Genomic DNA, 15,062 nt, shown 5'->3' with positions numbered 1-15,062 from the left:
GATAGATAGATAGATAGATAGATAGATAGATAGATAGAGAGAGACGCATCTCTCTCTCCTTATCTGTCCTGTGGAATTAAAGGCCCAAAATGCCCCAAAACTATCACACAGTATATCTATCTTCTCTGTATTTGTAGTTTAATCTCTGAGCTCTCAGCAGTTTTTAATGGTATAAGTTACTCTAGAACCTACTAATTTACATGTTAACATGTCTTGTTTGTGAGATCAGTGCACACAAAGAAATGTAAAAAGGACAATTTGGGGTTTCAGGCGGAGTTTTGTGGTGTAACTGGGAGTCCTGAGCCAATGGATACACAGCACATTTCCTCCTCTAGCAACACTTTTCTTCTATCCTCCAACTTATATATCACCTGTGGACATACAGGCAAGGAACAAACTATTTATGTAACAAATTGTGTAAATCTATCCACCCCCCTCCCATTAAATCCATTCACATGTTGATGGCGTGTTTCACTCAGCAGGAAAGACTCAATGAAGGAAGAAAAAACTAGTGCAGGCACATTCAAATCTACATTAACTATAGTTTGGATTTGTTTAAGACAGAAGGATTTGGAAAACAGCCACAACAGAACCAGTCAAAACCATGTCTTTATCTTCAGAACAAACTCAGACACACTGGCAACACTCAAACACACACACACACACACACACACACACACACACACACACACACACACACACACACACACACACACACACACACACACACACACACACACACACACACATATTCTTACTACATATTCATCCCCATTTCATCCAGACATGTCATATTAATAATCATCTTTTGGTGGAGGATTAGCAGGTCGCTGCAGGGTGACCCCGTGTGTGTGTGTGTGTGTGTGTGTGTGTGTGTGTGTGTGTGTGTGTGTGTGTGTGTAGGGAAGCATTAAGCCGTTTTGTCCCGCAGATCAAAAATGTGTTTTTATGTTTGCAGACGGATTATCCTCATGAAAAAAATAAATGATAGTAAAATAAACGACAGAGCGGTTTCTTTCTTTCGCTTTGCAGATCAGCAACAACAACTCCATGGTTCCCCTCCTCGGGCCCTGCTTCCTGTCTGTTGCCGCGACAACGGAGGGATGCTGACAGGCCAGCCGGCAGCTGGCCCTGGTCCAAAGCCTGACCAATAAGAGAGCAGCTTAAACTACCATAGCAACAGCCTGAGAGCCAATCGGTGGCCCTGTCTGTTCCCTCTGAATGGGCTCGTATATGACAGTGTGTGTGTGTGTGTGTGTATGTGTGTATGTGTGTGTCTGTGTATGTCTGTATGTGTGTGTGTGTGTGTGTGTTTGTGTGTATGTATGTATGTATGTATGTATGTATGTGTGTGTGTCTGTGTATGTGTCCGTGTGTGTGTATGTGTGTATGTGTGTATGTGTGTATGTGCGTGTATGTGTGTGTGTGTGTGTATGTGTCTGTGTATGTGTGTGTGTGTATGTGCGTGTATGTGTCTGTGTGTGTGTGTGTCTGTCTGTCTGTCTGTCTGTCTGTGTGTGTGTGTGTATGTGCGTGTATGTGTATGTGTGTGTGTGTGTGTGTGTGTGTTTTAAAAGACAGTTCTGCTCCTACAGAAACTGTCCTTTTAATTATAAATAAAATACTCTCGTGTTAAAGTCACGGCAGCATGTTTTCAAAAACATTTGAAGGACAAAATTAGAATTCTGCTGCAATTATTCTCATAATCAAATTCATTTATTTTCTCTAAAAAGATGCGAGCATTTCTGAGAAAAGCCCAAATGACGTCTTCAAACTGCTTATTCTCTCAGTAAAAAAAACAACCACTAAGCAATGAATTTAACATCTGTGTATCTGAGATTTTGGACCCGATATACAGCCGGCAACACAAAGGCAGCAGGTAAACACGGTGTTAATGATGCAGATATTTACATTTTTAAGAACAATTGTCAGCGCATATGTTTTAGGGTTGACTGGGTTTGCCAAACATGAGGCTCAGGTGCAGCAGAGAAGCCGTTTTGGGCTCCACGCCACCCCAAATCAATGAAAACTCAACGTGACTAAAAGACTTTTCTCACATCTAGTGATTGTATCTGGTCCCCGGTGGACTTCTTTGACACGTTTTGAGCATCTGCTCTTGCTTTTCCAACATTTTAGACACAGATATGGTAACAACAATGGTCCGAAAATATGTGAAATAGCATTTTTTTCTTTTGGCAACGACTTGAACGTAACGGACGTTCATTTATATCAAAAAATCTTTCAGTCCGGTGTTAAACAACGATGCATTCATGAGCTATGTTGTGTCACAATCACATCCCAAAGACGTTGAGAGCATCGTTTATATAATCACATAATTACATCATCTGTGCAGTTTAACCCTCATGTGGTCAAAAATGGGTGAAAACGTCAACATCAGAAACATCAAATAACTTAAAAAACATTAAAAAAAAAGCACCTACAACATTGGAAAAGTGACAAAAATGTCAGAAAACGCGACGATAGTGATTCACGGTTGACGGGAAGACAACACCAGGGTTAAAGCCTGTGAGCCATTTACTGTAGTAACACCATCAGTTGGACTTCACCCTTCACTCAGCTTCACCTTGTTAAGAATATAACTTAAATTCTCTGATAACACGTCGGCCTCTTGTTGATTTTGCCAACACGCTCGCTGTTTTCTTCCTGTAGAAATGCACCAATGTCTATTTCTGCACGGTGCACCGAGAGCTCTGAAGGTTTCATAACCCTGTGACTCATCATATCTGATCGTGATGCATATATTTAAAAACATGTTTGTGCCAAATTCTCCTCTTCTCCTTCTGCTGGGTCATAAAGGTTCAGAGCCCGAGAAATAAAACAGAGAAAACACATTGACTACTAAGACAACACGCATGCTGCATTTCATCAATAACCAAACAACTTTGTGTAGCAGTTCTACTTTGTCCCAGTATGAGTCGTAGTTAAAGCTGCTTAAATAAACGACCTATGGGGGCGTTTTTTTGGGAGAGGACAGTCTCTTACTGAAGGAGGTTCAGCTGTACGTCAGAATCTCATTTTCCTTTCATCATCATTCCTCACGAACAGACCCACCAAGCCTAAAACTATAAAAAGCAAGTTTGATTATTACATTTGATAGTTTTCCACATGCTGTGAAGTTTTAGATGAGATTTAACGACTAAAACAACTTATGAAGACTCATACTTCAGCGGTGTGACCGACGCCGGCCGATGCTCTCTGACCGAACTCATCTGTTGGGTGTTTTCAGCCAATAAGAAGGCAGAAACCCCTGTGACCTCATCGACTGGCGCCCTGGCCCGCCAGATGTTTACAATGTTCAGCTCGTCTGTATTAATCTGGGGCATCAAACCCTCGTGTCGTCTTACCGCTGAAATTGAAAATCCACACTTTTGTTGACGCTTTTTATCGACGTTTTTAACTTTTTCTTACGTTTTTGTCCCTTTTTTGCACACTTTTGACACTTTTTTTTCAATGTTTGTCACTTTTTTGACGTTTTCCACACCATGTAACACTAGCTCATTAACTTCAGTTTTCCAGTTATTTTTGGAATTTATGGTCAATAAAGCTCATTTATAGCAAATTATACCTAATGTTTGAGTTAGAAAAGCAGAAATTAGGAATAATTGAGACTAAAATTAAAGGAATGGATGTTGATGATAATCACAGACTGGAATATGTCAACTTTTACTCAACACTATTTCAACAACACTTCACTTTTTCTCTCCAAATTCTTCCATTTCACTACATTTAACCCTGTTAAGTTATAACACAATTGAATTGAACTGTGTCGTCTTCCCGTCAAAATTGAAAATCAACTCTTTTGTTGACGCTTTTTATCAATGTTAGTAACTTTTCCTTATGATTTTGTCCCATTTTTCAACACAATTGACACTTGTTTTCAATGTTTACCACTTTTTTTGTCCTTTTCAACACTACGTAACACTAACTTATAGGAAATTATAGCTAATGTTTGAGTTAGAAAAGCAGAAATTAGGAATTATTGAGACTAAAATTAAAGGAATGGATGTTGATGATAATCACAGACTGGAATATGTCAACTTTTACTCAATACTATTTCAAAAACACTTCCATTTTTCTCTCCAAATGCTATAAAATTGAATAAGACGCCCCAAAATTAATGAAAGTAGAGATGTGTACTTGGCAAAGAGCGTTGGAAGGAATCAATCATGTTATTTTGGGGAATTAAAAAGAACATTGATATAGGACAACATGAGGACATCATGAGGGTTAATCTACTACTGCATCAAGAGTACAACCTGATCTGAAGTCCTGATGTCCAGTAAGTGAAATCTCCTCGTCTCTCCATCACTGACCGGAGGAACCTGCCGAGGCTGCAACATGTCCTCCTCCGAAAACCTCTCCTCCGTCTCCACGCTGTGTGGACGCCGGCAGGGGAATGAGACACCGAGCAGGAGCATATGATGCACCAGGATCTCTCTCTGCCATCCGAGGTATCAGACTGGAGGCCGAGTCTGCCAAAAACAGCTCCGAGCCAGCCGCCTGCGACCCGCCTGCAGCGTGTGTCACCGGCTCACATGTCAGCTCCAGGGACGAGACAGGTTGTCGTCCATCGTCATGCCGATAACCCGGCACGTCCACCGCCCGTCCCTCTGCACATGGGGATCAATACTGCCGGGGGGGCAGGGGGAACGTGACAGGGGAGGATGTGGCCGGTGGTAGCAGGATCGTTTTGTGTGTGTGTGTGTGTGTGTGTGTGTGTGTGAGAGTCATCACGTGTCTCAGTCACAGAAACATGGAGACAGGTCAAATGGGTCAGGACATGGCATGACAGAGCAGCTCCAGCTCCAGCAGCAGAACGATGCTGCAGATGGAGGCATGACAGAGGAGTTCCAGCAGCAGCTCCAGATCCAGCAGCAGGACGATGCTGCAGACGGAGGCATGACAGAGGAGGTCTGCTTTCCAGGGACTAGTGGAAATACTCAACTAAAAACCTTTTTAGGTTTCAGGTTATTGTTTAACGCGGGGAATGATTTACAAACTAGATTTTCAAGAAATCCTGTATCTGTATCTAATCTTCTTGACGCTGAAAGTCCAAACGCTTGTGTCTGTCGATCTGGATCAAACTACCTTGTGTCGCAGCACAATAAAAGAGATTTGAACCCATTTTGCTTAGTTTCAGCTAATTTTCCTAATTAAAATAAGTGCATTTGTATGAAAGTTTGGGGTTTTTAAGTAAAATCACTGGCATTTTAGGAATGAGTATGCTGTTAAAGGAATAGTTTGACATTTGGGGAAAAATGTCCACTTTGATTTCTTTATTAAAACTTCAGAAATCATTAATGAAGTTGATTCCTAATTGCACAGGATCTTCCAAATCTTTTCAATTCAGCTACAAATATTTTTTCCTTCTCATAGAAACAGAGAGATGTTACACCTTCCTTCCAATCTACACCTTGGGCCAAAAGCTAGAGCCTTAAAAAGTGCAACTCACAGGTCTCTTTTTAACAGAACAACACTACGTGACTTGTTATTCGCAGCGATCGACAGCTCTCACCCACAAACAGCCGCTCGCCTCGGGGACGTCAGGCACGACCGCCGGCGCCCGGAGGCCGAGGCGTTCTCACACCTCCTCAGACGCTCTCTGAGCAGGTTGCACAAGGCCGCTGTTCCAGTTAGAAACACCACGTGTGGCTGCTCCTCCGATTGGACCGAAGGTGGAGAATCTGGTGATGGGGACGCGGTGAGAAGACGAGGAGGACACAGAGGCTTTTGTCCATGTTAAGACTCACTGCTGAAAGGGCAGCATCCAACACTATTTTAGTCAATTAAATGTCAAAAAGGTTGCCAAAGCTCACGGTGTGACAAACAGTCCAAAACTATTCAGTGTAACTCCTCACATCTGAGAAGCTGGAAGCAGAGTGTTTGGCCTTTTTGCAAATGGCCATTGATTTGTATATCTGATATCTACATTTAATTGAAAATAGACATTTTTCTACATGTGCAGTTAACAGGTGGAATTTACTGTATAAGTAGGTCTTAGCAGTTAAACTCAGTCTCAGACATGTAAACTCAATATAAACTCAGCATTCAAACATCAACGCAGGGCTGAAGACTTGAACACAACTTTTCATGCAAACAAGGCAGCTTTATCCAGCCAGTGTGCCAGTGTGCAAGTTCAAATTCCTGACTGGGGTTTATATTCCAGACTTTATAAGAACAATAGACATTCTCCAAATAGTTTGACTTAACCAGGATCAAGAAAAGAACAGTTTCACAGCTAATCACTTGGCATTAGTCTCAACTCTATCTGGACACTGCCCTGCAGGTTCCTCTCAGGTGTCATCAGACCACAGCAGCATGTTGGAAGACATAGTTACATAACTGCCGCCCTCCTACAATAAAGGCTTCTCTATTTCCCAGCGTCTCCATCCTGCTGCTCAGTATGACGGAGCAGCTCCAACCAGCTCGCTGCTCCCCCCCCCCCCCCCCCAAGGGAGACGCTCAGGAATACCGATGAGGTTTGTTCCCATGGAGGAGAAACGTCCACAGAGGGAAGAAAAACAGCTAATGGAGAATTAAAAAAAAAAAATCACCTCAGCATTTCTTTCTTTTGAGGAGGGGATGTCAGGAAATCTGTGAGAGGTGTAAAGAAAGATTGAGGATGTTTGTGCACGTGACTGCTGTTCAGTTTTTACAGAAGAGGGACAACCCATTGGCAGCAGGTCTTCGTGACTGAACAGTGCAGAGCACCCTCTTTAACTTCTGATTGTTCTCTTCCCAAGAGCAGACACAACCCCATGAAGCTGATCACTCTGCAGCGACACAGACGGTAGACACGTGCAGGAATAACCCATGATCCTCTCTGCTCGCCCTAACATGCCACCTTTAATGACAGTGTGACCCGTGTGATCACCCAGCGGGGGGGGGGGGGGGGGGGGGGGGTCGATCCCAATTATTTCTGGCTTCAACACTTCAGCCACAGAGAACAATGAGCCGAGCAGAAGATCGTGCACAGCTGTCCACATCCTCTAGTGACAAGAGCTCAATGAGAATCAACGCAGGAATCTACAGCAGCAAAGGTTCATTAATCAATTTAATAAAATAAAACAAATAAATAAAAACAATTCTCTATTTCCAGCGTGTTGAATGTGAATATCTTCTAGTTTCTTCTCTCCTCTGGGACAGTAGACTTAATATCCTTGAGACATTTGAGGACGTCTTCTTGGGCTTTTTTTGGGAAACTCTGATCCCATTTTTCACCATTTTTCTGACCAAACAACTAGTCAATCAATTGCAAGATTAATTGACGATGAAACTAATCGTTATGCATCTACTCAACAGTGTTCAGGAGACTCTCCTGGGTCTGCCTCTCTGCACCTGTCGGCTCCCACAACAACATCAGGCCTTCAGCCGCCTGCAGCTCTCACATTACACTAATGAGCTCACGTTGTTGCACCTATCATAACGGCTGGACCCTGAACGCCTCGTGGGAAACGCTGACACGCTTCCTGCAGCTTCTCAGACCTGTGTGGGGTTTTACAGTTGAAGCGCTTCATTAACTTCCTTTCATTTCATCCTGTCTTGTATTGTCCACAACTCAAAGATAGTCAGTCTAATGTCAGAGAGGAGAGAAGAAACTAGAAGATATTCACATTTAACAGGCTGACATCAGAGAAGGTTTATGTTGTTTTCATAAAAAAGTGACTCAAACTGATTAATCAGTTATGAAAATAGTTGGTGATTCATAAAATAGTTGACAACTAATCCATAAATCTTCGCAGCTCTAACTTGAAGGTGGAGGGTATGTGGGAACTTGGCTGCAGGTTGCAGCACATAAATGCAACTAAACAAGATGGAAATATGAACTAAATCTGCTTTTGTTTCTTTTTTAATAAGCCAACTGTCAAACAGCAGGGAGAAAACTTTACAGCTCACCTACTCAGTAACACTTCCTTTAAAAGATGTAAAAAGATAACTCATATACACACAACCAATTGTCTGATATGGATGACAATGTGATAATTTAGAGGATATCGTTAAGGAATAATTAAAGCATGTGAAGCAGCAATGTAAAAACTGTAAGCACCCATACTGTCTTTGCTTTATTTTGTATGACTCTAATGCTTTAACACCCTTCCTGTTGCTTATACGAATGGATCTTGACACAGATTTGAATGCAACATCAACGAAGAGCCTCAAATGTTAAAGCGATGATTGAATAAGGGCATGTTCAGACCAACAAAAGCGATCGGCGCATGATTGTGGGGCGATGGAAATGTCCCGTAAATGTCCCGTAAATGTCCCGTAAATGTCCCGTTTGTGTGGCGTCCTGTTGTGTTATTCAAGCCCTGAATGTAGCACAATTAGACTTTTATATTTCACAGTTACTGTTTTCCGTCAAGATCATTTATAGATCTAGACATTTCTGACCGCACTTGAAGGCAGCTTCATTTTCTGGAGAAAGAGAGAAAGTGTGTTTGCTGTGTTAAAAACCTCCTTGTGGCAGCAATAGAGGCAGTGATGCTTCCTGTTTCCTGTCCGGGACTCTCCCACCGCCTCCAAACACTCTGACAAGTCTGATCACCGTCTACATTACCCCCGCACCACGGCCCCCGCACCACGGCCCCCGCACCACGGCCAGCGCACCATGACCCAAAAAGTTCTCCAAAAGTTGAATCTATCTTAACTTTTTACAGAAAACAAAACGATTATTCGAATCCCAAAAATTTTAAATCCAATAGCTACCCAACAAACAAATATCCGAACAGTCAAATTACCCAGATCCAGCCCTAGTTGTGAAGCTGCAGCAGCCCGAAAACCAAACGGGGCCTCCCCCACACCCGGCTCAGACTGACAGGGGGCCGAGAGGGGGGGCGGGCGAGGCCAGCAGCACCATGCTGGAGGTTTTGACCCCCCCAGAGGATCCGAAGCAACGTGTTGTGGCATTTTCATTCCCCTACTGACGGCAGAAGCGCGATGCCGTGCCTCCGCGTTGTCTCAGTCATACGCTTCTTTCTTCCTTCTGCTCGGCTTGCTGCCTGACTGGGCTGTAAGACGCCGGCATACACCACAACACACACACTCACACACAACACACACACACACACACACACACACACACCCCCACACACACACACACACACACACACACACACACACACACACACACACACACACACCACACCCCACACGGGTCTGGATCAGCTGGCAGCGTCTGAACATCCTCTCAATGTTTCATATCAACTTCAGTCTGTGAAGCTCAAAACACGACAGGAGTCTTTTGTTTTAGATGAAATATTGTCTTTAACTTCTGTTTGCTTCAGTTAGCAATGTCCTACATTTCCCAGAATGCCTTACAATGACCTTCAGGGAGAATGGATCCAGTTAACTTGAACTGGGTTAGATAACAGGTACAAGAGTTTTACAGTTAGGAGTGAGATTATTTAATAAAACTTACACCTGGCTTGTAGCTGCAATGCATTCTGGTCTATTTCCTGCTCCTGTCGGTCTTCTTGGCGGCGTCTCAAGTCAGTTATTCAATATCTCCTAATAAAACACAACTGTGCTGCATTATGGGAAATGCAGTGTTTTTGGAGTTTGACCTATAGGGACTAAAAGTGCAGGATATCTAAATAAACTAAATATGAAAAACAAAAGTCGACTAAATTAAGTGAAAAACGCAGCATTCATCTCCGACAGTGGGTTGTGTTTGAGTCATGATGTACACCACACACACACACACACACACACACACACACACACCACAAAGAGGCGGGAGAGATTACGTGTACCACATCATCCTCCTCTCTCTGTCATCACTTTCAAATTAATAAAGTTAAAATAAAACTGGTGATGCGAGGGGGACCCGTGGGTGTCTCCTCCAAAGCTACACACACACACACACACCCACACACACACACAGGAAGAGGCAACATTAAAAAGACATGTTAAAAAGCATCACACTCCAAGTTCATCCAGGGCCTTTTGGACTCATCCAAGATATTAATTTTACAGTGATAGCCATAAAACAGAGGAAAGAGACAACCCTCACGTAGTTATGACACGAACACACACACACACACACACACACCACAACACACAACACACACACACACACACACACACCACACACACACACCCCAACACACACACCCCACTCTCTCTGTAAACGCATCATTCTTTCACCCTGCATCCTCTGCGTGACAGAACTAATCGACTCTGACAGGATGATCGAGCCTGATGCGACCATCCGGGTCACACAGCAGCGACCTGACAATCCGACACGCGAGCCAGCTGACCCCCATGCATCCGCATTCAACCTCCTCTGGTCAATCTCCACCCAAACTACCGGGTCCATGATGTTTGACAGCAGGTGTGTGTGTGTGTGTGTGTGTGTGTCTGAGACAAAAGAGACGCACCGCGCGCGTTAATCATCCACTCACCATCATCCCCGCCAGGGTGGCGCGCCTCGTCCGCGTTCACGTCACGGCAAAAGGAGCCTCCCGAGCCCGAGACACCGAGCATTTTTGTCGTTTTCTACCCTGCCTTGGGTGTATTCCCGTCGGTGTGGAGGACCGTCTGTGCAGGGCGGTGGATCCCCGAGCTAACTAGTCCGCCATGGGGGGGGAAAACGCTCATAAACCGGGCTGAAAATGAGCAATAACCCGGGTTACATGCCGAACAAAAAGCAGAACTGTGTGCGAATTTGAAAAAGAAGAAGTTTGGATCCATCCAGGCTCCGGTGCGGATGGATGGAGGGAGGGATGGATGGATGGAGGAGATGTTGCCTCCCACATTAACCTCGGGTGAAGAAGGTGGCTCCGCTGCAAAAAATGACGATTCGTGACTCGTCAGCGCGCGCCTGCAGCACGCTGACTGGTTGTATGGGGAGAGCGATGCCGAATGGTTTGTGTTACCTGAGATTTGTGAAAAATGCAAATAAAGTTGGAAAAAAAAAGATTTTGTTGGAAGAAATGATAAAAGTCCGGAAATTCTGCAGCGGCTTCTTGAGGCTGAGATTATAAATATATCCCAAAATATCAACAAAAAATACTAGTTTATTCTTTGTATTGCTGTATGTTATATTTTACATGTTTCATTTGTAGGAGGGGAATTAAACTAAGTTCTTATTTACTCTTTTTGTTTATCTTAATGTATATTACCATTTGTATGATTTCTCTCCCTCTTTATGCAAACAGCTGAGAGGACCGTGCATGGCCGCCATTGTGTTTCTATTTTTGGAAATGTGAAATGTAAAATAAGTCTCTGAAGTGAAAACCTTTTGCAGTACGTCCTCACGCACGGGGAGAGGGGATGAGCGTCATCAAGCTGTTTAAAACTAGCACCACAGGAAGGAAGCGTTGTTTGACTTTCAGAATAATAATGACGCATTTGAGGAAAAGGTGCAGTTTTGTGTTTACGTTGTTGCGACTTTTGTTTTTTTAATTAGGGCAGTACTGCGACACTAGGGGTTGTCCTTTAAAGTTTCAGGTGATCCACCACACCTGGGGAGAAAAGGTCAAAGTGGTCTGGATATAAACTCCTGTAGATATAAACTCCTGGAGATATACACTCCTGTAGATATAAACTCCTGTAGATATAAACTCCTGTAGATATAAACTCCTGTAGATATAAACTCCTGTAGATATAAACTCCTGTAGATATAAACTCCTGTAGATATAAACTCCTGGAGCTATAAACTCCTGTAGATATAAACTCCTGTAGATATAAACTCCGGAGCTATAACCCTGGAGATATAAACTCTGTAGATATAATTGGAGATATAAACTATAGATATAAACTCATGTAGATAAAACTCCTGGAGATATAAACTCATGTAGATATAAACTCCTGTAGATATAAACTCCGGATATAAAACTCCTGAGCTATAAACTCCTGTAGATATAAACTCTGTAGATTAAAACACTGTAGTATAACTGATAAAACTCCTGTGAGAAACTATAAACTCTGGAGATATAATAGATCATGTGTATATAAACTCATGTAGATATAAACTCCTGGAGATATAAAATCATGTAGATAAAACTCCTGTGATATAAACTCCTGGTATAAACTCGAGATATTAAACTGCCTGTAGATATAAACTCCTGTAGATCTAAACTCCTGTATATATAACTCCTGAGATAAATCCTGTAGATATAAACCTGTAGATATAACTCCTGTAGATATAAACCTTGTAGATATAAAACTCGTAATATAAACTCCTGGAGTAAAACACTCCGGATATAAACTCCTGTAGTTATAATATCTGTAGATATAAACTCTGTAGATATAAACTCCTGGTAGATTAAACTCCTGTAGATATAACTCCTGTAGATATAAAACTCCTGTAGATCATAAACTCCTGTAGAGATACACTCCTGTAGATATAAACTACTGGAAAAAGTATAAAACTCCTGGAGCGATAACCTGTAGATATAAACTCCTGTAGATATAAACTCCTGGAGCTATAAACCCCTGGATATAAATCCTGGAGATATAAACTCCTGTAGAATACACTCCTGGATATAAAACTCCTGTAGATATAAACTCTTGAGATATAAACTCTGGATATAAAACTCCTGTAGATATGAAACACTCCTGAGATATAAACTCTGTAGATATAAACTCCTGGATTAAACTCTGTAGATATAAACTCCTGTAGATATAAACTCCTGTAGATATAAAACTCCGGTAGATATAAACTCCTGTAGATATAAAAAAAAAAACTCCTGTGATATTAACTCTGGAGATATAAACCTACGTGTAGATATACAATCCTGTAGATATAAACTCTTGTAGATATAACCTCTGTAGATAAAACTCCTGAATATAAACTCCGGAGATATAAACTCCTGTAGATTAACTCTGTAGCTATAAAACTCTGGATATAAACTCCTGGAGATATAAACTCTGTAGATATAAAATCCTGGAATATAAATCTGGAGATATAAATCCTGTAGATATAAACTCCTGTAGATATAAACTCTTGTAGATATAAACCCTGTAGAATAAACTATGTATATAAAATCGGTAGATATAAACTCCTGGAGATATAAAATCCGTAGATATAAACTCTTGAGATATATAACTCTGGATATAACTGCTTAGATATAAACTCCTGGATATAAAACTCCTGAGATATAAACCTGTAGATAAAACTCTGTAGATATAAACTCTTGTAGATATAAACTCCTGGAGATATAAACTCCTGTAGATATAAAACTCTGTAGATATAAACTCCTGTAGATATAAACTCCTGTAGATATAAACTCCTGTAGTCCTGCTGGTGTTTTCAATCTATTGCAGATGGACTCACAGCGACATATTTACATCAAGTGCATGTATAGCTGTGAGAGTCTGGTATTTATCATACCAGACATTAGACACGTCCCTGAAGTCTGAATAGTCCAGAGAACAGACGTACACGTATTCAGAGTCCCGGGGTCACATGAAGAAGAAGAAACATCGTGTCTTTGAAATCAAACTTGATTTTCAGAAAAATAAAGTAGAGTAACATGTTGAGTGTTGACAAAACCTCAAATTACGAGTCATTCGCTCAAATTTGTTAGCTGAATATACTGAAGTAATATGGCCTCTTTAATTAATAGCAATGGTGCCTTTAAATCTAATTTTTGCTTGACGATCACTGACATTTGAATTCAAATGTTTATTTGTTTGGTCAAATTGACCCGTTTTCCTATGTTCTTGATGAGAACAAACATACATATATTTATATATGTTATACAACTATTTTTATTTGGGCAGATACATTTCAAGCAGAGCATCCTCAGGATAACGACACCAGGGGAATATTAGAGAGATTAGGGCCCAACTGAGGATATTTTACTAAGGTTGCAGTTCTCTTACCATTCATCTCCGCTCATATTTACTATTAATCATCCATGAAAACAAAACGGGAGACTCTTTCAAGTCTTAAATCATGGTTTGGTTTAAAAAAATCATATGCAAAGAAAAGCCAAATGTGTTTATCTTTAGCTGTTTGATACAAAATGAAAAAGAAACATCAGCTGTCAAATGTGCTTCAGCCTGAAAACCTCCCTCTCTCCTTCCTTCCTTCCTCCTCCCTCCCTCCCTTCCTTCCTTCCTTCCTTCCTTCCCTACCTTGTGTTTCCCTCCTGCAGCCCTCCTGTCCTTCATTGCCTTTTTGTTTCCTTCCCCGTCTCCATCTTGCCTCCCACCTCCTTAAAGTTATGTTTAAGTAAATAAAACTCCAACATTGTGTTAGATGTGAAGCACGTTTTACAGCAGTGAACAGAGGATATATTCAACAGTAAATAAAGCACTGAATCATCAGAGTTATTAAAAACATCAAGTGTCAGAAAGTGCAACCAGAGGACACACATTGGCAAGTGGATGAATGTAAGTCAGCAATGCTAATAAACATGTCACCTCTTAGGGGGGCTGGGTCTCCCTTAAAGATAGGGGGAGAAGCTCAGTCATCCAAAAGGAGTCCCCCTACAGGTCTGTAGGGGGACCGAAGAGGAAAAGTGCTTTGGCGTTGCTTTAAAATACCTACAGGAAAACCCCAATACTTGTTATAAATATGGGTGTTAATCACATGGACTCTGGCGAGAAGGATTTAAGGGAAAGACCCACAAGCCTCCCACATCTAGGGTGAGTAATTGAAGAAGTTTCCTTTAATTTGGTCCCTTAAATAAACCATTCATGCTCTTCTGTGCTGCCATTTGCAGCTCAGATTAAACATGTCAAAACTGCTCCACGCTTCAGAGAACCAAGAGTGTTGCACGCATTACATTGTTTGTTGTTTGCAGCCTGTGGAGATGGTTGTCATGAACACCTGAGCGGGTGACCCTCGGTGTCGCCCTCATCAGGCTCTGGGCAGGAAGCGCAGGGCGATGGGTTTGGCCGGGATGAGCAGGGTTCGAGTTTTAGGCTCCACGACCGGGGAACCAGGTTCAGGCTGGACCTCATAGTGCTGCATAAGCTGTAAGAGGACACACAAGGATCAAAAATCACTTCTTGATGATTGCTCACCTTCGTCTAGAGCGTTTGGTTTATGACGTCCACCAGTGTGTGTGTGTGTGTGTGTGTGTGTG

General features: G+C 42.0%; 1 protein-coding gene across 2 annotated transcripts in view; it reads right to left on the bottom strand.

The window, feature by feature from the left end:
- cyp27a2 (cytochrome P450 family 27 subfamily A member 2) overlaps window positions 1–15,062 on the bottom strand; it is a 25,045-nt gene that overhangs the window by 2,355 nt on the left and 7,628 nt on the right. Inside the window, exon 9 of one of the 2 annotated variants that reach the window (XR_004327892.1) lies at window positions 14,530–14,950. Coding sequence is in view for 1 of the 2 variants with exons in the window: in XM_032506203.1 (XP_032362094.1) it covers window positions 14,834–14,950 (117 nt within the window). In the remaining variant the exon portion in view is untranslated. Of the gene's footprint in view, window positions 1–14,229; window positions 14,951–15,062 lie in introns of those variants that run through there. The other variant, XM_032506203.1, reaches the window with a different exon arrangement.

The sequence above is a fragment of the Etheostoma spectabile genome, chromosome 24 (genome assembly GCF_008692095.1).
Source record: "Etheostoma spectabile isolate EspeVRDwgs_2016 chromosome 24, UIUC_Espe_1.0, whole genome shotgun sequence".
Classification (NCBI taxonomy): domain Eukaryota; kingdom Metazoa; phylum Chordata; class Actinopteri; order Perciformes; family Percidae; genus Etheostoma; species Etheostoma spectabile.
The sequence above is the reverse complement of the archived record's forward strand: the minus strand, read 5'-3'. Positions and strand labels throughout refer to the sequence as shown.